Source organism: Bombina bombina, chromosome 7 (genome assembly GCF_027579735.1).
Source record: "Bombina bombina isolate aBomBom1 chromosome 7, aBomBom1.pri, whole genome shotgun sequence".
In the NCBI taxonomy this organism is placed as follows: Eukaryota; Metazoa; Chordata; class Amphibia; order Anura; family Bombinatoridae; genus Bombina; species Bombina bombina.
The window spans coordinates 622,382,172-622,406,987 of NC_069505.1; the positions used below are offsets into that span (position 1 = coordinate 622,382,172).

Here is a 24,816-nt window from a genome sequence, read left to right on the forward strand (position 1 = left end):
CATGCAAATAGGCAGTTGTATTTTTACCCTTATTCCAATCTCTGAGTTCTTTAATGACATCACTGTGTTGGAATTTAATGACGTTTGCATAGAAGAACTGGAGAAATGGAAAAATACTCATGACGACACTTTTGATTGGTCTCACACATTCAAGTTTATTGCAGAACTGGAAGGCAAAGGGTAAGGTATATTTTCAATATTCAAGTTGCAGACCAGCTGTTCACAAGATTTTACATTCATCTGACACCCTGATTTAAAGCAGGATCCTATATGGCTATTTATAATATAGCAACTATAAAAAATAGATACAGCAGATTTCTCATGCTCGTTCATTTTAGTATCATGATCATATTGTGTTCTGATGACTTTAGTCAGCTTCCCAGGAGTTTCTGACTCTAAACACTAATTAGCTAATAATCTATTTGAGACAAAGAGGCCTATCTATCAAGCTCTGAATGGAGCTTGATGCCCCGTGTTTCTGGTGAGCCTGCAGGCTCGCCAGAAACAGCAGTTGTGAAGCAGCGGTCACAAAGACTGCTGCTCCATGACACTGTCCGCTCTGAGCAGGCGGACAGACATCTCCAGAATTCAACCCGATCGAGTATGATTGGGTTGATTGACACCTCCCTGCTGGCGGCTGATTGGCCGCGAGTCAGCAGGGGGCGGCGTTGCACCAGCAGCTCTTGTGAGCTGCTGATGCAATGCTGAATACGGAGAGTGTATTGCTCTCCGCATTCAGCAAGGTCGTGTGGATCTGATCCGCACTGTCGGATCAGGTCCGCAAGACCTTTGTTAAATAGAGGCCAATATATCATTTATGCTTACATTTAATTTCTTTCATGGGAATTACTCTTTCCTACCAAGAGCTCCATAAAACCCCTCCCACCTTACAGGTACCTCAGTCTAACATACAGCCAACCAAAATGAGGTAGGGAAAGTAATAAGAGCAAAAAATAAAAGAAGCAGGGGAAAAAATATGTGCAAATGTGGACTCTCACCACCATGAAAGAAATTAATTTATCAGGTGAGCATAAATTATGTTTTCTTTCATAAAGGTGGTGAGAGTCCATGATTCTTTACTACTGGGAACTAATACCCAAGCTGTTGGGTCCACGAATAATGAGACACAGAGGCTGTCAACCACAAATACACTGAAATTCCGCAGCGTATTTGTGGCGAGGCTGATTCGCCATAAATATCAAGCCCTTCAGACCGGCAAAAGTAGAATCTAGTGACGTAACATACGATCCGCCCGACTCAGTCCAACACAGATCGATGGTTACATCACTACAGATGTTCTGAACGCAAGTTCGGCACAATCTGACTACTTTTGGAAGTTATCAAACTACAACCAGGTACGCTCGCCACTATTCCGGGCCAGCGTACCTGGTTTTCAATCTGCCGCCCTGGAGGCGGCGGATCCCATAGGAATCAATGGCAGTCTGACAGCAGCGAAAGCTCATGTTCGCTGCTGCCCGATATCCCATTGATTTCTATGGGAAATGTCTGCACCTAACACCCTAACATGTACCCCGATTCTAAACACCCCTAATCTGCCTTCCCCTACACCGCCGCCACCTACATTACATTTATTACTATAATAAATATATGAACCCCTAAACCGCCGCTCCCGGAGCCCCCCTCAACTAGATACATTTATTAACCCCTAAACCGCCGCTCCCGGACCCTGCCGCAAATAAATTAATTTTTTAACCCCTAAACCGTCGCTCCCGGAGCCCACCACCACCTACATTACATTTATTAACCCCTAATCTGCCCCCTCCTACACCGCTGCCACCTACATTATCTATTAAACCCTAAACCTAAGTCTAACCCTAACCCTAACACCCCCCTAACTTAAATATTATTTAAAGAAATCTAAATAAATATTCCTATAATTAAATAAATTATTCCTATTTAAAACTAAATACTTACCTATAAAATAAACCCTAAGATAGCCACAATATAACTAATAGTTACATTGTAGCTACCTTAGGATTTATTTTTATTTTACAGGTAACTTTGTATTTATTTTAACTAGGTAAAATAGTTATTAAATAGTTATTAAATATTTAATAGCTACCTAGTTAAAATAATTACAAATATACCTGTAAAATAAAACCTAACCTAAGTTACAATTACACCTAACACTATGCTACCATTAAATAAATAAATTAAATAAATAAATACAATTACCTACAATTAAATAAAAATAACTAAAATTAACTAAAGTACAAAAAAACCCTCTAAATTACAGAAAATAAAATAAAATTACAAGAAGTTTAAACTAATTACACCTAATCTAAGCCCCCTGATAAAAAAAAATCCCCCAAAAATAATAAAATTCCCTACCACTATACTAAATTACAAATAGCCCTTAGAAGGGCTTTTTGCGGGGCATTGCCCCAAAGTTATCAGCTCTTTTACCTGTAAAAAAAGAAATACACCCCCCAACATTAAAACCCACCACCCACACCCAACCTTACTCTAAAACCCACCCAAACCCCCCTTAAAAGAACCTAACACTATCCCATTGAAGATCACCCTACCTTGAGCCATCTTCACCCAGCCGGGCCTAAGTCCTCAACAAATCCGGGTGAAGTGGTCGTCCAGATGGGCAGAAGTCTTCATCCAATCCGGCCAGAAGAGGTCCTCCAGATGGGCAGTAGTCTTCATCCAAGCGGCATCTTCTATCTTCATCCATCCGGCGAGGAGCGGCACCATCTTTATGACATCCGACGCTGAGCATCCATCGATCCTGACGACGGCGTCCCTTGAATTCCAATTAGCTGATAGGATTCTATCGTCCAATAAGAATTAAGGTAGGAAAAATCCGATTGGCTGATGAAATCAGCCAATCGGATTGATGTTCAATCCGATTGGTTGATCCAATCAGACAATCGGATTGACCTTGCATTCTATTGGCTGATTGGAACAGCCAATAGAATGCAAGGTCAATCCGATTGTCTGATTTCATCAGCCAATCAGATTTTTCCTACCTTAATTCTAATTGGCTGATAGACTCCTATCAGCCAATCGGAATTCAAGGGACGCCATCTTGGATGACGTCATTTAAAGGAACCGTCATTCTTCGTTTAGTCGTCGGGATCGATGGCTGCTCCGCGTCAGATGTCTTCAAGATGGTGCCGCTCCTCACCGGATGGATGAAGATAGAAGATGCCGCTTGGATGAAGACTACTGCCCATCTGGAGGACCTCTTCTGGCCGGATTGGATGAAGACTTCTGCCCATCTGGACGACCACTTCGCCCGGATTCGTTGAGGACTTAGGCCCGGCTGGGTGAAGACGGCTCTAGGTAGGGTGATCTTCAATGGGGTAGTGTTAGGTTTTTTTAAGGGGGGTTTGGGTGGGTTTTAGAGTAAGATTGGGTGTGGGTGGTGGGTTTTAATGTTGAGGGGGTGTATTTCTTTTTTTACAGGTAAAAGAGCTGATGCCCCGCAAAAAGCCCTTTTAAGGGCTATTTGTAATTTAGTATAGGGTAGGGAATTTTATTATTTTGGGGGGATTTTTTATTTTATTAGGGGGCTTAGATTAGGTGTAATTAGTTTAAACTTCTTGTAATTTTATTTTATTTTCTGTAATTTAGAGTTTCTTTTTTTGTACTTTAGTTATTTTAGTTATTTTTTTTAATTGTAGGTAATTGTATTTAATTAATTTAATTTATTTAATGGTAGTATAGTGTTAGGTGTAATTGTAACTTAAGTTAGGATTTATTTTACAGGTATATTTGTATTTATTTTAACTAGGTAGCTATAAATAGTTAATAACTATTTAATAGCTATTCTACCTAGTTAAAATAAATACAAAGTTACCTGTAAAATAAAAATAAACCCTAAAATAGCTACAATGTAACTATTAGTTATATTGTAGCTATCTCAGGGTTTATTTTATAGGTAAGTATTTAGTTTTAAATAGGAATAATTTATTTAATTAAAGGAATATTTACTTAGATTTCTTTAAATAATATTTAAGTTAGGGGGGTGTTAGGGTTAGACTTAGACTTAGGTTTAGGGGTTAATAGATATAATTTAGGTGGTGGCGGTGTAGGGGGGGCAGATTAGGGGTTAATAAATGTAATGTAAGTGGCGGGGGGCTCCGGGAGCGATGGTTTAGGGGTTAAACATTTTATTTAGTTGCGGCGGGGTCCGGGATCGGCAGGATAGGGGTTAATAACTTTATGTAGGTGGCGGCGGTATAGGGGGTGGAAGATTAGGGGTTAATAGGTATAATGTAGGTGGCTGCGGCAGTTTAGGGGTTCATATATTTATTATAGTTACGACGAAGTCCAGGAGCGGAGGTTTAGTGGTTCATATATTTATTATAGTTGCGGCGGGGTTCGGGAGCGGTGGTTTAGGAGTTAATAACTTTATTTAGTTGTGGGGGGCTCCGGTAGTGGTGGTATAGGGGGTAAAACAGTATAGTATAGTGTGGGTGCTTAGTGACAGGGTAGCAAGAAAGCTGTAAAAAAGCCGATGAGCAGTGAGATCGATGACTGTCAGTTAACTCATCGCACCGTACTTGGTGAGCGGCTTTTTGACAGCTTTCTTGATAAATTTGGCAAACGTATTCAGGTCCGCGACGGCGATGTTAGGCGAGCATATTGGAGCCGGCGAATGCTAGAAAGTAGACGGCTTGATAACTAGAGGCCAGAGGGTGGGATGTAAAAACACATTTTTAATGCACTTAAAATTGAATCAGCAGGCAAAAATAAATCAAGCTGAGACAACTGCCGGGAGGACATACCAAAGGCTGCCTCAGAAGAAGCAAAAACATAAAAATGGTAGAATTTAGTAAAAGTATGCAAAGAAGTCAAAGTAGCTGCCTTGACAGCTTAATGTAGTAAACTGAAGCCTCAGGGGGATATTTATCAACTGAAAATACGCTTGAATCCCACATTGTATTTGTTGCGAGATTGTTCCGCCACAGTTATCAAAGCACCAAGATCATCAAATGTTGAAATTTGTGGCGTAATATACGCTCCTGCGATCTCAATCCAACGCAGATCGATGCTTGCGTCATTACAAATGTTTCGAATTTACATTCAACTCTATTTGACCCTTTTCCCAATTTATCAAAGATTTAACAGGTACACTCGTGTCTATTCCGATGAAGCGTACCTAGTTTTTAATCCGCCACCCTTGAGGTCTCGGAAGCCATAGAAATCAATAGGAGTCTGAAATTGTTGATGCTGCAAGAGAATGAAGTATATTACATAATAAAAGTAAATTATAAACTCTATTAAAATTGTATACCCTTTATAAATCAAACAATATTATTGCTACACATTTGGTGCACTAGTAGCTATAGGGATAGTAGCTATAGGGATGAAAATGAAAAATACATTACTACTTATGGATTATGTTACAACTTTGTCTCTCATTACAAAGCAAGGGGACAATATTATTTCTACAAATTTGGTGCAAAGTTTTGCCCCTAACTTGTTGCACTAATAGATAAAGAGATAAAAATGAAATAAATCCACAACATAATATAGCTAACTTCCTTCCTTAAATCTATTTGCATCATGTTTATTCAAGTCCCACTCTCCACTTCGCACCAAATTTGACGCAACACTTTTTGTACCAATTATGACGCAAACTCCTAAACAACCCACACACTAGTGAATTTTTCAACCACTTTTGATTGGAATATGCATAATCACATGATTTATGACATAAACCAATCTAATTCAAATACACATTATAAACTATCACTAACGAATCAAATTGCTTGATACTTGTGTCATTGATCACTCATTAGAACTTGTAAGTGCCATTTGTTACATTGTGTATTATACTTTGAAAGTATGTATATGTGAAATTAGTATTAAAGATAAACATTGATGCTGACATTAGGACACACAGTGTAATATTTTAGACAATGATTTTAAAATTCGAATTGATGTTTGATTCAATATAATCTTAAGCTGATAGCTCAAATGGATAGCCCACCTAACATTAAACTGTCATGAATCAGATGAAGCAGAAATGAAAATCACCTCTTTACTGTCATGCTATTTTCTGTGTATTTCTTCCTTCTCTTGAATTTCTTTTTCAGAAAGAAATGTCATCTTATATGCCAGCCTATTTTGTAACATCTGTGTAGGGGTGGTTTTTAAAACTAGATTGCAATCAGGAGGGGTTACACAGGTACAGAGAGAAAACTGGCCCAACTCTTTAAATATCCATTGATTGCAAATAAATACATATGATACCCTGATTACGTTATATTCGCAATTAGTCCTGCTCTGAATAATAATAAATTTACACTATATACATACAGTGGTATAAATAAACACAGAGATATGAAAGACAACATTGTTTAGAAGAAAAATAGGAATGTTGGGACATGTAAATATGTTTGCAAAATATTTCTGACAACACACGCATATATATATATATATATATATATATATATATATATATATATATATATATATATACATATATATATATATATATATACACAAGTATGTGCATAGATATATGTACAAATTCTAACATTAATAATCATTTATAAAAAAAAAAAAACATGAGATAAAAGCATATCATGACTTCTAGAAATACAAATACACATTAATTTATGTGAAAGTATCATATAACAGATTTTTTTGTATAACAATTTATGAAAATAACTTTCTATGAGATATTGTTTGTTGAGGTATAAATGTAGCTATTTATTGGACATTAACAGATGAAAAATAAAAGATTAGCTTTAGAGAAATGTGCTTGTTCATGGACAGAAATGAAATGAAGGTATAATTAAAGTTGGGAAAAAACGGAATAACCGCGACATCGATGACTGTTAGTTAACAACAGTCCGATGCTCATCACGGCATACTTGACGGGCGTGTTTTTTATGTTTTTTTTTTAATAAATCAGGGCATCATATGTGGAACCGTGTCAGTGATGTCTGGCAAGCATATTGATGCCGGCAAATGCACCAAGATTGACGCTTTGAAAGATATCCCCCTCATTCTTGAAAGCCAAAGAAGTCTGTTTCGGTGGAGGCTGACCCACCTCCAAGTAAGCCTTATAAATAAAATGTTTAAACTAAAAGGCCAAACAAACAGCAGAAACGGTCTGTCCTTTTCTAGAATGAGAACAGTTAACAAACAAACTAGAAGTTTGTCTAAAATCCTAAGTAGCATTCATTTAATACTACAATGCTTTTACAACTTAGTCCTTGCAATTTAGTCCTTAAGGCGGCCTTATCCTGATGAAAGTTAAGAAAAGAAAGGTCTCTAGAAAGAGCAGATAAATCAGAAACTCTTCTAGCAGAAGACATTGCCAAGAAAGAAGCTTAATATCCACTTCATGCATAGGCTCAAAAGGAGAAGCCTACAAAACCTTTAGCACCAAGTTAAGACTGCAGAGATGAGAAATTGGCTTAAACACAGGCTTAATGCATGCCAAAGCTTAAACAAAACCATGAATGTCAGGAAGATTAGAAATCTTCCTATGAAACAAAACTGAAAGAACAGAAATCTGCCCTTTCGGAGAACTGGCAGGTAGGCCCTTTTCCAAACCATCCTGTAAGAACTGCAAAATTCTAGGGCCTAGATTTGGAGTTTGGCGGTAAAAGGGCTGTTAACGCTCCGCGGGTTTTTTTCTGGCCGCACCATAAAATTAACTCTGGTATCGAGAGTTCAAAAAAATGCTGCGTTAGGCTCCAAAAAAGGAGCGTAGAGCATTTTTACCGCAAATGCAACTCTCGATACCAGAGTTGCTTACGGACGCGGCCAGCCTCAAAAACGTGCTCGTGCACGATTCCCCCATAGGAAACAATGGGGCTGTTTGAGCTGAAAAAAAACCTAACACCTGCAAAAAAGCCGCGTTCAGCTCCTAACGCAGCCCCATTGTTTCCTATGGGGAAACACTTCCTACGTCTGCACCTAACACTCTAACATGTACCCCGAGTCTAAACACCCCTAACCTTACACTTATTAACCCCTAATCTGCCGCCCCCGCTATCGCTGACCCCTGCATATTTTTTTAAACCCCTAATCTGCCGCTCCGTAAACCGCCGCAACCTACGTTATCCCTATGTACCCCTAATCTGCTGCCCTAACATCGCCGACCCCTATATTATATTTATTAACCCCTAACCTGCCCCCCACAACGTCGCCGACACCTGCCTACACTTATTAACCCCTAATCTGCCGAGCGGACCTGAGCGCTACTATAATAAAGTTATTAACCCCTAATCCGCCTCACTAACCCTATCATAAATAGTATTAACCCCTAATCTGCCCTCCCTAACATCGCCGACACCTAACTTCAATTATTAACCCCTAATCTGCCGACCGGAGCTCACCGCTATTCTAATAAATGTATTAACCCCTAAAGCTAAGTCTAACCCTAACACTAACACCCCCCTAAGTTAAATATAATGTTTATCTAACGAAATAAATTAACTCTTATTAAATAAATTATTCCTATTTAAAGCTAAATACTTACCTGTAAAATAAATCCTAATATAGCTACAATATAAATTATAATTATATTATAGCTATTTTAGGATTAATATTTATTTTACAGGTAACTTTGTAATTATTTTAACCAGGTACAATAGCTATTAAATAGTTAAGAACTATTTAATAGCTACCTAGTTAAAATAATAACAAAATTACCTGTAAAATAAATCCTAACCTAAGATATAATTAAACCTAACACTACCCTATCAATAAAATAATTAAATAAAATACCTACAATTACCTACAATTAACCTAACACTACACTATCAATAAATTAAATAAACACAATTGCTACAAATAAATACAATTAAATAAACTAGCTAAAGTACAAAAAATAAAAAAGAACTAAGTTACAGAAAATAAAAAAATATTTACAAACATAAGAAAAATATTACAACAATTTTAAACTAATTACACCTACTCTAAGCCCCCTAATAAAATAACAAAGCCCCCCAAAATAAAAAAATTCCCTACCCTATTCTAAATTAAAAAAGTTACAAGCTCTTTTACCTTACCAGCCCTGAACAGGGCCCTTTGCGGGGCATGCCCCAAGAAGTTCAGCTCTTTTGCCTGTCAAAAAAAACATACAATACCCCCCCCCCAACATTACAACCCACCACCCACATACCCCTAATCTAACCCAAACCCCCCTTAAATAAACCTAACACTAATCCCCTGAAGATCTTCCTACCTTGTCTTCACCATCCAGGTATCACCGATCGGTCCTGGCTCCGATATCTTCATCCAACCCAAGCGGGGGCTAGACATCCACTGAAGAAGTCCAGAAGAGGGTCCAAAGTCTTCCTCCTATCCGGCAAGAAGAGGACATCCGGACCGGCAAACATCTTCTCCAAGCGGCATCTTCTATCTTCTTCCATCCGGAGCGAAGCGGCAGGATCCTGAAGACCTCCAGCGCGGAACATCCATCCGGCCCGACGACTGATCGACGAATGACTGTTCCTTTAAGGGACGTCATCCAAGATGGCGTCCCTCGAATTCCGATTGGCTGATAGGATTCTATCAGCCAATCGGAATTAAGGTATGAATTTTCTGATTGGCTGATGGAATCAGCCAATCAGAATCTAGTTCAATCCGATTGGCTGATCCAATCAGCCAATCAGATTGAGCTCGCATTCTATTGGCTGATCGGAACAGCCAATAGAATGCGAGCTCAATCTGATTGGCTGATTGGATCAGCCAATCGGATTGAACTTGATTCTGATTGGCTGATTCCATCAGCCAATCAGAAAATTCATACCTTAATTCCGATTGGCTGATAGAATCCTATCAGCCAATCGGAATTCGAGGGACGCCATCTTGGATGACGTCCCTTAAAGGAACAGTCATTCGTCGATCAGTCGTCGGGCCGGATGGATGTTCCGCGCTGGAGGTCTTCAGGATCCTGCCGCTTCGCTCCGGATGGAAGAAGATAGAAGATGCCGCTTAGAGAAGATGTTTGCCGGTCCGGATGTCCTCTTCTTGCCGGATAGGAGGAAGACTTTGGACCCTCTTCTGGACTTCTTCAGTGGATGTCTAGCCCCCGCTTGGGTTGGATGAAGATATCGGAGCCAGGACCGATCGGTGATACCTGGATGGTGAAGACAAGGTAGGAAGATCTTCAGGGGCTTAGTGTTAGGTTTATTTAAGGGGGGTTTGGGTTAGATTAGGGGTATGTGGGTGGTGGGTTGTAATGTTGGGGGGGGGGTATTGTATGTTTTTTTTTACAGGCAAAAGAGCTGAACTTCTTGGGGCATGCCCCGCAAAGGGCCCTGTTCAGGGCTGGTAAGGTAAAAGAGCTTGTAACTTTTTTAATTTAGAATAGGGTAGGGAATTTTTTATTTTGGGGGGCTTTGTTATTTTATTAGGGGGCTTAGAGTAGGTGTAATTAGTTTAAAATTGTTGTAATATTTTTCTTATGTTTGTAAATATTTTTTTATTTTCTGTAACTTAGTTCTTTTTTATTTTTTGTACTTTAGTTAGTTTATTTAATTGTATTTATTTGTAGCAATTGTGTTTATTTAATTTATTGATAGTGTAGTGTTAGGTTAATTGTAGGTAATTGTAGGTAGTTTATTTAATTATTTTATTGATAGGGTAGTGTTAGGTTTAATTATATCTTAGGTTAGGATTTATTTTACAGGTAATTTTGTAAATATTTTAACTAGGTAACTATTAAATAGTTCTTAACTATTAAATAGCTATTGTACCTGGTTAAAATAATTACAAAGTTGCCTGTAAAATAAATATTAATCCTAAAATAGCTATAATATAATTATAATTTATATTGTAGCTATATTAGGGTTTATTTTACAGGTAAGTATTTAGCTTTAAATAGGAATAATTTATTTAATAAGAGTTAATTTATTTCGTTAGATTAAAATTATATTTAAGTTAGGGGGGTGTTAGTGTTAGGGTTAGACTTAGCTTTAGGGGTTAATACATTTATTAGAATAGCGGTGAGCTCCGATCGGAAGATTAGGGGTTAATAATTGAAGTTAAGTGTCGGCGATGTTAGGGAGGGCAGATTAGGGGTTAATACTATTTATTATAGGGTTAGTGAGGCGGATTAGGGCTTAATAACTTTATTATAGTAGCGCTCAGGTCCGCTCGGCAGATTAGGGGTTAATAAGTGTAGGCAGGTGTCGGCGACGTTGAGGGGGGCAGATTAGGGGTTAATAAATATAACATAGGGGTCGGCGGTGTTAGGGGCAGCAGATTAGGGGTACATAGGGATAACGTAGGTGGCGGCGCTTTGCGGTCGGAAGATTAGGGGTTAATTATTTTAAGTAGCTGGCGGCGATGTTGTGGGGGGCAGATTAGGGGTTAATAAATGTAATATAGGGGTCGGCGGGGTTAGGGGCAGCAGATTAGGGGTACATAAGTATAACGTAGGTGGCGGTCGGCAGATTAGGGGTTAAAATTTTTAATCGAGTGGCGGCGATGTGGGGGGAGCTCGGTTTAGGGGTACATAGGTAGTTTATGGGTGTTAGTGTACTTTAGGGTACAGTAGTTAAGAGCTTTACAAACCGGCGTTAGCCAGAAAGCTCTTAACTACTGACTTTTTTCTGCGGCTGGAGTTTTGTCGTTAGAGCTCTAACGCTCACTGCAGAAACGACTCTAAATACCGGAGTTAGGAAGATCCCATTGAAAAGATAGGATACGCAAATGGCGTAGGGGGATCTGCGGTATGGAAAAGTCGCGGCTGAAAAGTGAGCGTTAGACCCTTACCTACACGACTCTAAATACCGGCGGTAGCCTAAAACCAGCGTTAGGAGCCTCTAACGCTGGTTTTCACGGCTAACGCCAAACTCCAAATCTAGGTCTATGAATTTTAAAAGACTGCCAGGAAAAGTCATGATATATACACTAAACAATGAAAGCCTTCCAGACCTTATGATAAATCTTCCTAGTCACTGGCTTATAAGCCTTAATTAAAATTTAAATCACAGAATATGAGAAACCTCTATGCTTAAGAACTAACCATCAAATCTCCATGCCATCAAGCTTAGAGATTTTAGGTCCATATGGAAAATGGACCTTGAGACAGAAGGTCTGGATGAGGCATAAGAGGCTAAGGAGGACAACTGTACATCTGAACCAGATCTGCATACAAAATCTTGTGAGGCCAAACTGGGGCAATCAGGATTACTGGTGATTTCTCTAGCCTTAGATATCAACCTGGGAAGAAGAACCAGAGGGGGAAACAGATAAGCAATGTGAAATCACTAATGAGCTACTAGAGCATTCACAAACTCTTCCTGAGTGTCCCTGGATCTCGCAAAGTACCTGAGAAGTTTGTTGTTCAAATGAGAAGCCATAAGATCCAGCTCTGGGAAACCCCAAAGATCCACAATTTGACTGAAAACAACTCAAGACTCCAAGGAGGAGAAATTGATAAAATAACAGACTTGATATGAACCAAAGTCTGAACAAAACAGTAAATATCAGGAAGAAAAGGCAAAGATGTGTCTCTAAAAAATACTTATAGACAAATCGTAAATCAAGCCATTCTGAAAAAAACTGTAAAATTCTAGGTATTCTAAGAGAATGCCACGAGAATTTATGAGAACATCATAAAATATAGATTTATCAAACCTTATAATAAATGTTCTTTAAAACAGACTTATAAGCCTGCAACATAGTGATAAAAAAACTGAGTCACAGAAACCTCTATGACTAAACACTAAACAGGTTCCATACCTTCAAATTAGTAATTTGAAATCCTGATGGAAAAAATAGCCCATAAAACAAGAGGGCTAGCCAAAGAAAATATGGCCAAGGATGGCAACTGGACATCCGAACAAGATCCACATATCAAACCTAAAAGGCCATGCTGATGCTATCAGACACATATGAGACTATTCCAAAATGATCTTGAAGAACACCTTTGGAAGAAAAAACAGAGGCGGAAGGATGTAGCCAGGTTGCAAAAACCAAGACACTGCTAAAGTATCCACCATTTCCACCTGAGAATCCCTAGACCTGAATAGTTACCTGGGAAATTGATAGAACACATCTGTATAGAAGTACCAATCTCCCATATGGTTGAGATAATCTATCTCCCAAATGTCTAAACCTGAGATATAAATCATAAAGATTAGACAGGAGAGGATAACCACCTAAGAACGTATCCAAGATAGTTCTTAAATGCTAAGGAACTGTGAGTCCCTATTAAATGATTGACATATGCCACAATTGTGACATTGTCTGTCTGAAAGAAAAAAATCTCTCTTAAAAGAAGCTAAGCCTGAAAGAGCTCTGAAAATCATGGAGTTCAAATATCGATTGGAAACCTCGCCTCTTGAAGTTTCTAAACTCCTTGTGCTGTCAAAGACCCTCAGACAGCTCCCCAACCTGCAAGACTTGCATCCATTAAGAATACTACAGTCCAGGAAGGACAAACAAAAAGAGGCCCCCTTAATAAAACGATGATAAACTAATCATCAAAAACTGAGAGATAAGAGTGTTAGGATTTAAAAATATCAACTGTGAAATCTGAAAACAAACCCTGTATCAGAGATTCAGTATGCAAAGCAAAAAGAGATCTCAGAAGAAAAACGAGCAAAGGGAACCACGCCCGATGCTGCAGTTATGAGACCTAAAACTTTCATGCACATAGTCACTGAAAGAAATGAAACAGATTGTAAGTAAAACAGTCTAATGCCAAATACAAGTGACCCTTGTCTGAGGAATCACAAAACTCTTAGGTAAATTAAATCCTCCAACTATGTTCTGAAGAAACAAAACATAGTTGATTCATAAGAGATTCCAAAAAAGAAAGATCCACATATATGAATACTGCTCTTTCATAAGTGTGTATTGGGTACTAGTGATGTTGCGGAACTAAAATTTTGCATTCGCGGACAGCGAACGCGAACTTCCGCAAATGTTCGCGAACCGGCGAACCGGGCGAACCTCCATAGACTTCAATAGGCAGGCGAATTTTAAAACCCACAGGGACTCTTTCTGGCCACAATAGTGATGGAAAAGTTGTTTCAAGGGGACTAACACCTGGACTGTGGCATGCCGGAGGGGGATCCATGGCAAAACTCCCATGGAAAATTACATAGTTGATGAAGAGTCTGGTTTTAATCCATAAAGGGCATAAATCACCTAACATTCCTAAATTGTTTGGAATAACGTGCTTTAAAACATCAGGTATGATGTTGTATCGATCAGGTAGTGTATCAGGTGATATACCTGCCCTGATCATGCTTTGCAGACCAGGTATCAGATGTCAGATGGACCCTTGCCCCAACACTAAATGCAATCAAATACAAAAAATCGTTTACTTTTTCACAAATTGTTTCACAAACTTTCGGTTTCTCACTGAAATTATTTACAAACAGCTTGTGCAATTATGGCATAAATGGTTGTAAATTCTTCTATGGGATCCCCTTTGTTCAAAAATAGCAGACATATATGGCTTTGGCATTGCTTTTTGAAGGCCGCTAAATGCCGCTGCGCACCACACGTGTATTATGCCCAGCAGTGCAGGGGTAAATTAGGGAGCTTGTAGGGAGCTTTTAGGGTTAATTTTAGCTTTAGTGTAGTATAGAAGACAACCCAAAGTATTGATCTAGGCCCATTTTGGTATATTTCATGCCACCATTTTACCGTCAAATGCGATCAAATTAAAATAAACATTAAATTTTTCACAATTTTAGGTTTCTCACTGAAATCATTTACAAACAGCTTGTGCAATTATGGCACAAATGGTTGTAAATGCTTCTCTGGGATCCCCTTTGTTCAGAAATAGCAGACATATATGGCTTTGGTATTGCTTTTTGGTAATTAGAAGGCCGCTAAATGCCGCTGCGCACCACACGTGTATTATGCCCAGCAGTGCAGGGGTTAATTAGGGAGCTTGTAGGGAGCTTTTAGGGTTAATTTTAGCTTTAGTGTAGTGTAGTAGACAACCCAAAGTATTGATCTAGGCCCATTTTGGTATATTTCATGCCACCATTTTACCGCCAAATGCGATCAAATTAAAATAAACATTACATTTTTCACAATTTTAGGTTTCTCACTGAAATCATTTACAAACAGCTTGTGCAATTATGGCACAAATGGTTGTAAATACTTCTCTGGGATCCCCTTTGTTCAGAAATAGCAGACATATATAACTTTGGCTTTGCTTTCTGGTAATTAGAAGGCCGCTAAATGCTGCTGCGCATCACAAGTGTATTATGGCTAGCAGTGAAGGGGTTAATTAGATAGTTTGTAGGGAGCTTGCAGGGTTAATTTTAGCTTTAGTGTAGAGATCAGCCTCCCACCTGACACATCAGACCCCCTGATCCCTCCCAAACAGCTCCCTTCCTTCCCCCACCCCACAATTGTCCCCGCCATCTTAAGTACTGGCAGAAAGTCTGCCAGTACTAAAATAAAAGATTTTTTTTTTTTCATATTTACATATGCTGTGGTGTAGAATCCCCACTTAGCCCCCAACCTCCCTGATCCCCCCCAAAACAGCTCTCTAACCCTCCCCATCTACCCTATTGGGGGCCATCTTGGGTACTGGCAGCTGAAGGAAACTGACTGCTATTATTTCACAGTCAAAAAAGTGTTGTTTTTTTTAAATGTACACTACTGTTACACCAGATATGAGTGGTGGCACTGGGCAAGTGGGCCTGGCACACACGCTGGCAGGCAGGCAACAGCAGTTAGATTACACAGGAAAAAAAAAAGCAGACTGATGTTCTAGCCCTAAAAAGGGCTTTTGGGGGTGCTGTCCTTACAGCAGAGATCAGATGAGTCCTTCAGGACTGTAGTGGACACTGAATACACTAGTCTAGCTATCGATTTCCCTATTAAATCAGCAGCAGCTACACTGTCCCTCCTCTCACTAAGAATGCAGCTTCCGAATTAATCTAAAATGGATGCTGTCCAGGAGGTGGGAGGGTCTGGGAGGGAGTGTCTGCTGCTGATTGGCTGGAATGTGTCTGCTGACTGTGAGGTACAGGGTCAAAGTTTACTCAATGATGACGAATAGGGGGCGGACCGAACATCACATATGTTTGCCCACAGCTGCGAACGCGAACATGCAATGTTCGCCGGGAACTATTCGCCGGCAAACTATTCGCGACATCACTATTGGGTACTTGTAAGCTCATCTAATTACCCAAAAGGGACTTAAAACACTGCTCAATTAATTGACCTTGGAAGAATGAAAGACTGAATGGACCTCGCCAGGAATCTAATCTGCAACCCTCAGGTTGCTACAGGGCTCAGGCACAGTACATTAGTATGCTGAGCTATCTGCCCATCTTAATAAAAGAAAAGATTAAGCTAATACCAAAAAAACATCCAAATAAGTAAGCACCACCATACCTTACTGCAGTGCTTTCCTGTGTGTCGGGACACACTAGTGTGTCGGCAGCAGTGTGTAGGTGTGTCCCTGCTTCAACACAATATTTTTTAAATTTAATTTTGTTTTCAATTTTTTTTTTGGTTTCTGACTTTCCGCCGGCCTGCTATGCATATCACATGGTTGACACGATTGATACCTAGTGGGTCACAGATCTTAACCAATTGGCGCAGCTCAGTGGGAACTGAAACTATTCCCATTGGTGGCTTTGGCTGCACATTGGCTCCTGACTGCACGTGTAGTCTCCTTATTCCTTAATTGGCTTGTGACTGCATGTGTAGTCAGTGAGTGGGACAGCAGTGTGTTTGCAGTGCGGGCAGTAGTCAGTAGGGCTCACAGAGCTCTGAGGGCGGGGGTTTAAACGCTGAGCTGAAGTCAGAGGGTTTTTTTGCAGCTAGCTCCCAGTAGTGCATTGCTGTTCCTGCTCTTGATATATGAATAGGAAGTGGAAGCATAAAAATGCTTGATGATGAAATGTGAGTATCTTTATCTAATATTCCAGCAAATATTCAGAAATTGTGTTCATCCCATCAACCTCATAAATCCCATTAAAATAGTAAGTAGCTATTGGTGTTATTAAACTTTTTTTTAATTCTTGCACATACTTACATACTGTTACTTGTAAATACATATTATTATATAATTTATGTATGTGTCCGTATATTTTAAAACAAGTTAGTTTAACCTCCTTTTTGCTAGTACAACTGAATTAATTACTGTGTCGCGAAATGATGTAGGTCTAAAAAGTGTGTCACCAACATGAAAAGTTTGGAAAGCTCTGCCTTACTGCCTGAAGACAGAAGAAGGGCACCGGGAGCCTATGAAAAGTGACAAATTGGTAAAGCTTATCTAAAAAATAAAATCTAAGAATCCACAAGTGGACTGAATGAACATGTAATATGAGGACTCACATCCTGAAAAATGAGTGGACATGAAATGACCTTAACAAAAAGGCATAATAGTCCTTATAATTGCCAACATAAAAGTTGAAACTCTAACAAAACAATAAAACGTCTTCAGATCCAAAAAATGAGCAGAATAAACCCTTCTTCTTTGGGACAAAGAATGGAAATGAATAGAAACCCAAACCCTGTTCCTGCAAAAGGAACTGGAATAATCACTCCTGAAAATAAATCATAGAGTGTACTGAGAAAGAAGATTCTTCCCATAGAAGGTCTCATTCTAAAATCTATTCAAACCCTAAGAAAAAAATATAGATTTTGGACTGATCCAAAAACAATTCAATCTGCCCCCACCAGAATGACTGGATAGAGAACCGCACCTTCATGCAGTCTAATAACTAGTAAATATATAGCGTATTTCTCCCAAATGAATACAAAATGCTTTTCCAATGCTTACACCCAGGATTAACCAGATTGGCATCTGAAAAAAACTGTTATTATTACCAAATAAATGGCATACAATAAATTGACCTCAAAAGGCCAAAGGGCTGTAATGACCGTGCCGGAATATGAATCTGAGACCCATGGATCTAGAACAATATTTATAGTCAGGACATTCACCAACTGATCTACATCACCAGAAATCAAAAAAATTATCATTCTATCAAGATAGAGATAATAAAATATATTCAAAATTATAATAATAGATACATTAAACATAATTAAATGAATACATCTGAAGTAAATAAACAGAGTTATATACTTGAGAATCTGAAACTGCTTATACTAACTGTTCAACAAAGGTTGAGAAAACAGCAATGTCAGCCACAGATAAAGCTGAGCTAAGATATAAACAGTACATGAATATGCTCTACCAATGTTATATTCAAAAATTCTAAAGAATCCTGAAATAAGTACCAATCTCCCTAGAAATAGTAGCACAGTCCCAAGAGGGAATCAGGATAAACATTCTCTAGAATATAATACAAATAGTATATTGCATAGGGAAAAACCTCAAGAGCCAAAAAATCTTAAAATCCAGTTTGAAAAGGATTAATAACATACGGCTAGATTACGAGTTTTGCGGTATGAGGGATGCGGTAATAACTTGCATGTTTTTGTCACCACTCACTGTCCTACAGCGCTGGTATTACAGGTTTTCATAAACCCGGCGTTATCAGGCAAGAAGTGAGCGTAGAGCAAAATTGAGCTCCATACCGGACTCCAATACCAGCGCTGCTGAAAGCCGCGGTGAGCTGGTTTTACGCGCTTGTGCACGATTTCCCCATAGGCTTCAATGGGGAGAGCCGGCTGAAAAAAAGCCTAACACCTGCAAAAAAGCAGCGTAAATCTCCGCAACGCAGCCACATTGATTCCTATGGTGAAACAAATTTTATGTTTACACCTAACACCCTAACATGAACCCCGAGTCTAAACACCCCTAATCTTACACTTATTAACCCCTAATCTGCTGCCCCCGACATCTCTGACACCTACATTATACTTATTAACCCCTTATCTGCCACTCCGGACATCGTCGCCACTATAATAAACATATTAACCCCTAAACCACTGCACTCCCGCCTCGCAAACTAGTTAAATATTATTAACCCCTAATCTGCCGCCCCTAACATCGCCGCCACCTACCTACATTTATTAACCCCTAATCTGCCGCCCCCAACGTCGCTGCCACTATACTAAATTTATTAACCCCTAAACCTAAGTCTAACCCTAACACCCCCGAACTTTAATATAATTAAAATAAATCTAAATAAAACCTACTATTAATAACTAAATAATTCCTATTTAAAACTAAATACTTAACTGTAAAATAAACCCTAAGCTAGCTACAATATAACTAATAGTTACATTGTATCTAGCTTAGGGTTTATTTTTATTTTACAGGCAAGTTTGTATTTATTTTAACTAGGTAGACTAGTTAGTAAATAGTTATTAACTATTTACTAACTACCTAGCTAAAATAAATACAAATTTACCTGTAAAATAAAACCTAACCTGAGTTACACTAACACCTAACCTTACCCTACAATTAAATAAATTACCTAAATTAAATACAATTACCTAAATTACAAAAAAAACACTAAATTACACAAAATAAAAAAAAGAATTTATCAGATATTTAAAATAATTACACCTAATCTAATAGCCCTATCAAAATAAAAAAAAGCCCCCCCCAAAAAAAAATAATAAAAAAAAACCCTAGCCTACAATAAACTACCAATAGCCCTTTTGCGGGGCATTGCCCCAAAGAAATCAGCTCTTTTACCTGTAAAAAAAATACAAACACCCCCAACAGTAAAACCCACCACCCACACAACCAACCCTCAAATAAAATCCTAACTAAAAAAACCTAAGCTCCCCATTGCCCGGATAAGGGCATTTGGATGGACATTGCCCTTAAAAGGGCATTTAGCTCTTTTTCTATTTGCTAAAACTAAAACCCACCCAATAAACCCTTAAAAAAACCTAACACTAACCCCCGAAGATCCACTTACAGTTTTGAAGACCGGACATCCATCCTAAACGAAGCCGGAAGAAGTCTTCATCCAAGCGGCAAGAAGTCCTCAACGAAGCCGGGAGAAGTCTTCATCCAAGCCGGCAGAAGTGGTCCTCCAGACGGGCAAAAGTCTTCATCCATCCGACACGGAGCAGGTCCATCTTCAAGACATCCGGCGCGGAGCATCCTCTTCAAACGAAGTCTTCTTCCCGAATGAATGTTCCTTTAAGTGACGTCATCCAAGATGGCCTCTCTTGAATTCCGATTGGCTGATAGAATTCTATCAGCCAATTGGAATTAAAGGTGAAAAAATCATATTGGCTGATGCAATCAGCCAATAGGATTGAGCTTCAATCCTATTGGCTGATCCAATCAGCCAATAGGATTGAGCTTGCATACTATTGGCTGTAAATACGAGCGTAATACCAGCATCAACCAATATGATTTTTCCTACCTTAATTCTATCAGCCAATCGGAATTGAAGGGACGCCATCTTGTATGATGTAATTTAAAGGAACCTTCATTCTGTTTGAATACGTCGAAAGAAGAGGATGCTCCACGTCTGATGTCTTGAAGATGGAGCCGCTCCGTGCCGGATGGATGAAGCTAGAAGATGCTGTCTGAAGGATTCTGCCCATCTGGAGGACCTCTTCTGCCCGGCTTGGATGAAGACTTCTACCCGTCTGGAGGACCACTTTGCCCGGCTTCGTTGAGGACTTCGGCCTGGTTGGGTGAAGAATTCTCAAGGTAGGGTGATCTTCGAGGGGTTAGTGTTTTTTTAAGGGGGGATTGGGTGGCTTTTAGAGTAGGGTTGGGTGTGTGGGTGGTGGGTTTTAATGTTGGGGGGGTATTGTACTTGTTTTTCAGATAAAAGAGGTGATTACTTTGGGGCAGGTTTTATTTTACAGGTACTTTTGTATTTATTTTAACTAGGTAGCTATTACATAGTTAATAACTATTTAATAACTATTCTACCAAGTTAAAATAAATACAAAGTTGCCTGTAAAATAAAAATAAATCCTAAACTAGCTACAATGTAACTATTAGTTATATTGTAGCTATTTTAGGGTTTATTTTATAGGTAAGTATTTAGTTTTAAATAGGAATTTAGTTAATGCTAGGAATATTTATTTATATTTATTTAAATTATATTTAAGTTAGGGGGTGTTAGGGTTAGGGTTAGACTTAGGTTTAGGGGTTAATAAATATAATGTAGGTGGCGGCGGTGTAGGGTAGGCAGATTAGGGGTTAATAAATAAAAATGTAGGTGGCGGTGGGCTCCGGGAGTGGCTATTTAGGGGTTAATAAGTTTATTAGAGTGGTGCTGGGCTCCGGGAGTGGCCAGGGCGGCGGATTGAAAACCAGGTACGCTGGGCTGGAAAAGTGTCGAGCGTACCTGCTAGTTATTTGATAACTAGCAAAAGTAGTCAGATTGTGCCAAACTTGCATTCGGAACATCTGGAGTGACGTAAGCATCGATCTGTGTCGGACTGAATCCGGTGGATCGTATGTTACGTCACTAAATTCTACTTTTGCCGGTCTGTAGGGTTTAATAACTAAGGCGAATCAGGCTCGCCAGAAATATGCTGCGGAATTCCAGTGTATTTGCGGTTGATAGCTTGATAAATAGAGGCTATAGTGCTGAGGAGGCGTATGCCATCCTTGCGTCAGAGTCAGATGCCTCTATGTCTGATTCAGACCCCAATTTTGACCCTGCCATATGCTCAGATACATCGTTAGATGCAGTCTCAACTAATAGTGATGTATCTATGGCTGATAGCCCCCCTGCCAGCCCCCTGCTAGCCCCCCTGCCAGAAGGAGGCGTGTTGCTGCCATTGCCGCTGAAGAGTGGGTAACGCCTCATCTCCAGAGGCCCTTCACAGCAAATCCTGGCATAAATATAGATGTGGCAGGTTTTAGCCCCAACAGTTTCTGGAGGTGTTTCTGGGCGATGATGTATTGGGGAACATTGTTGCCCAAACTAATTTATATGCCCATCAGTTCCATGCTGCAAAGCCTGGTACATATTTGGGAAAGCAGCAATGGGCCCCCATCAATGTGCCAGAATTTAAAAAAATTCTGGGCATTGACTATGCTGATGGGCATCATAAAGAAACCCTCCATTCACTCCTACTGGAGCAGTAGCCCCATCTACTCTACCCCCATTTTCTCCCAATGTATGTTGAGGCAGAGGTATGAAATGATTCTGCATTTCATGCACTTCAGCGACAACAGCCTGTGCCCCCATAGGGAGCATCCCCAATTTTACAGGCTGTATAAAATCTGCCCCATGATTACCCACTTTTCTGCCAGGTTTGCAGAGGCTTATACACCTGGAAGGAGTATATGCATTGATGAATCCCTGATGAAGTATAAGGGAAGGCTGGGATTCAAGCAGTATATTCCTTTCAAGCGCTCCAGGTATGGAGTAAAGGTGTATAAGCTCTATGAGAGCGAGACTGGGTATACTCAGGCCTTCCGGTTGTATGAGGGAAAGGATAGCCACCTTGACCCTCCAGGTTGCCCAGAACATATGGGAAACACTGTCAAGAATTTCTGGGACCTGATATTACCCCTAATGAACAAAGGGTATCACTTGTACTTAGACAATTTTTATACAAGTGTCCTTTTGTTCAAGCTACTGTTTTGCTTTGATACAGTAGTTTGTGGTACAATTAAAAAGAACCGCACAGGTTTCCCAGGACAACTTGCACACACTCAGCTACGAAGGGGGGAGACCTCAGCTCTGCGCCAAGAGGAGCTGTTGGCACTTAAAGGGACAGTCAAGTCCAAAAAAAACTTTCATGATTTAAATAGGGGATGTAATTTCAAACAACTTTCCAATTTACTTTTATCACAAATTTTGCTTTGTTCTCTTTGTATTCTTATTTGAAAGCTAATTCTAGGAGGTTCATATGCTAATTTCTTAGACATTAAAGACTGCCTCTAATCTGAATGCATTTTGACCACTAGATGGCATTAGTTCATGTGTTTCATATAGATAACATTGAGCTCATGCACGTGAAGTTACCCTGTAACCAGCACTGATTGGCTAAAAGGCATGTCTGTCAAAAGAACTGAAAGAAGGGGGCAGTCTGTAGAGGCTTAGATGCAAGGTTATCACAGAGGTAAAAAGAGTATTTCAATAACATTGTTGGTTTTGCAAAACTGGGGAATGGGTAATAAAGGGATTATCTATATTTTTAAACAACAAAAATTCTGGTGTTGACGGTCCCTTTAAGTACCGAGACAAGAAGAATGTATACCTTCTTACCACCATCCACACAGAGAGGACGGTGGCGGTCTCTGTACGTGGCAGAGCTGAGATCATAAGGAAGCCAGTGTGCATCAAGTCTTATAACCGGCATATGGGTGGGGTTGATTTGGCAGATCAGCTGCTGCAGCCCTACCTAATTATGCGGAAGACAAGGGCCTGGTACAAAAAGGTTGCAATTTACCTAATGCAGATTGCAACCCACAACACTTTTTTGTTGTTCAAAAATGCAAACCCTGGAATGAAACAGACTTTTTTACAGTTTCAGCTCCAGATCATTTCGGGGATTTTGTACCATGATGCACCTGCTCCCCGGGCGGTGATGGGAGAGAGCAGAGTTGGGGCTACCCATTTTATTTTTAAAATCCCCCCTACTGCCTCAAAGCAGAAACCACAAAAATAATGCAGAGTCTGTACCAAGAGGGGACAGAGAAGGGACACCATATATCACTGTCCTGATTGCCCTGGACAGCCTGCACTCTGCATTGGGGACTGCTTCAAGCGGTACCATACAATGGTCAATTTTTAAAAAATAAATACATTTGCCGTTATTATTTTTTTTGGTTATGTTTACTGTTAGATTTTTTTTTTGGTTGTTTTTTTACTTTTACTGTGCTAGATTTTTACATTTCACTACTCTGTTTTTTTATTACCAAAACCCCTGTCAAACCTATGCATGGGGGGCATAGGTGTTCTCAGGGTGCCTTGCAGAAAACAACCTGAAGTATTTTTTTGCAATAACTTACAACAGTCTCTCCTAAATCATAATCAAAAAGCAGTGTGTGTGTAAAAATGGTAATTGAACAATTACCACCATACGCTTTCTCAATTTTTTTGGCTAAAACGGTTGCTTCAAAGGCATCAAAACACTCCATATACAATACCTTGGGGTGTCAACATTTCAAAAATATACACTTTCATGGCAATAGATAAAACTGGGGTATGCGATAGGCCCCCAACTAAAGATAGACCTATCAGAAGAAAAACTCTCACTTTTAATAACTAAAATTACAAGTCATAAAATTGTAACAGAACCTTCCTGGAATCCTGGCAAACCTATGCATGGGGGGCATAGGTGTACTCAGGAGGTCTTGCCGAAAACAACCTGGAGTGTTTTTTGCAATAACTTACAACAGTCTCTCCTAAATCATTGTCAATAAGCAATGTTTGTGTAAAAATGAAAATTGAACAATTACCACTATACACTTTCTCCAATTTTTATGGCTAAAAGGTTGCATCAAAGGCATCAACACACACTATATGCAATACCTTGGGGTGTCAACTTTTCAAATATATGCACATTGATGGAAAACAAATAAATTGGGGTATGTAAAAATACCCCCAAAAAGACAATAGGCAAAGAAAATATGTTAAATGTGAAAACAAATCACAAACGCATGTCAGACATTTGGCATTGCACCCCCCAAACAAGCAAACAAACCTATGCATAGGTGGTATTACTGTACTCAGGAGATGTTGGTGAACACATATTGGGGTCTTCTTTGGTAGTAAAACATAACAGAAGCTGAGAATCCATGTCTAAAATACAATGTGTGTGAAAAATAACATAAAAAAATGACTGCCCAATAGATTGACAAAGACTGGTGGTTGAATTAGTGCATGGAAAGTGTTAAAATACCAGCATTTGAAATACCCTTGGGTTTCTACTTTTCAAAAATATATGGTTTGATGGGGTAAATTACATTGGCCGGCTTCAGAAATGTCCTAAATAGGACATGGGCGCATGGGATGTGAAAAT

General features: G+C 39.3%; 1 protein-coding gene across 1 annotated transcript in view; it reads left to right on the forward strand.

Annotated features, from left to right (window-relative positions):
• Window position 1: 1 nt before the first annotated feature.
• LOC128636748 (nicotinamide N-methyltransferase-like) overlaps window positions 2-24,816 on the forward strand; it is a 45,467-nt gene continuing 20,652 nt past the window's right edge. The window contains exon 1 of the mRNA XM_053689730.1: window positions 2-180. Within this exon, the coding sequence (XP_053545705.1) occupies window positions 2-180 (179 nt within the window). The remainder of the gene's footprint in view (window positions 181-24,816) is intronic.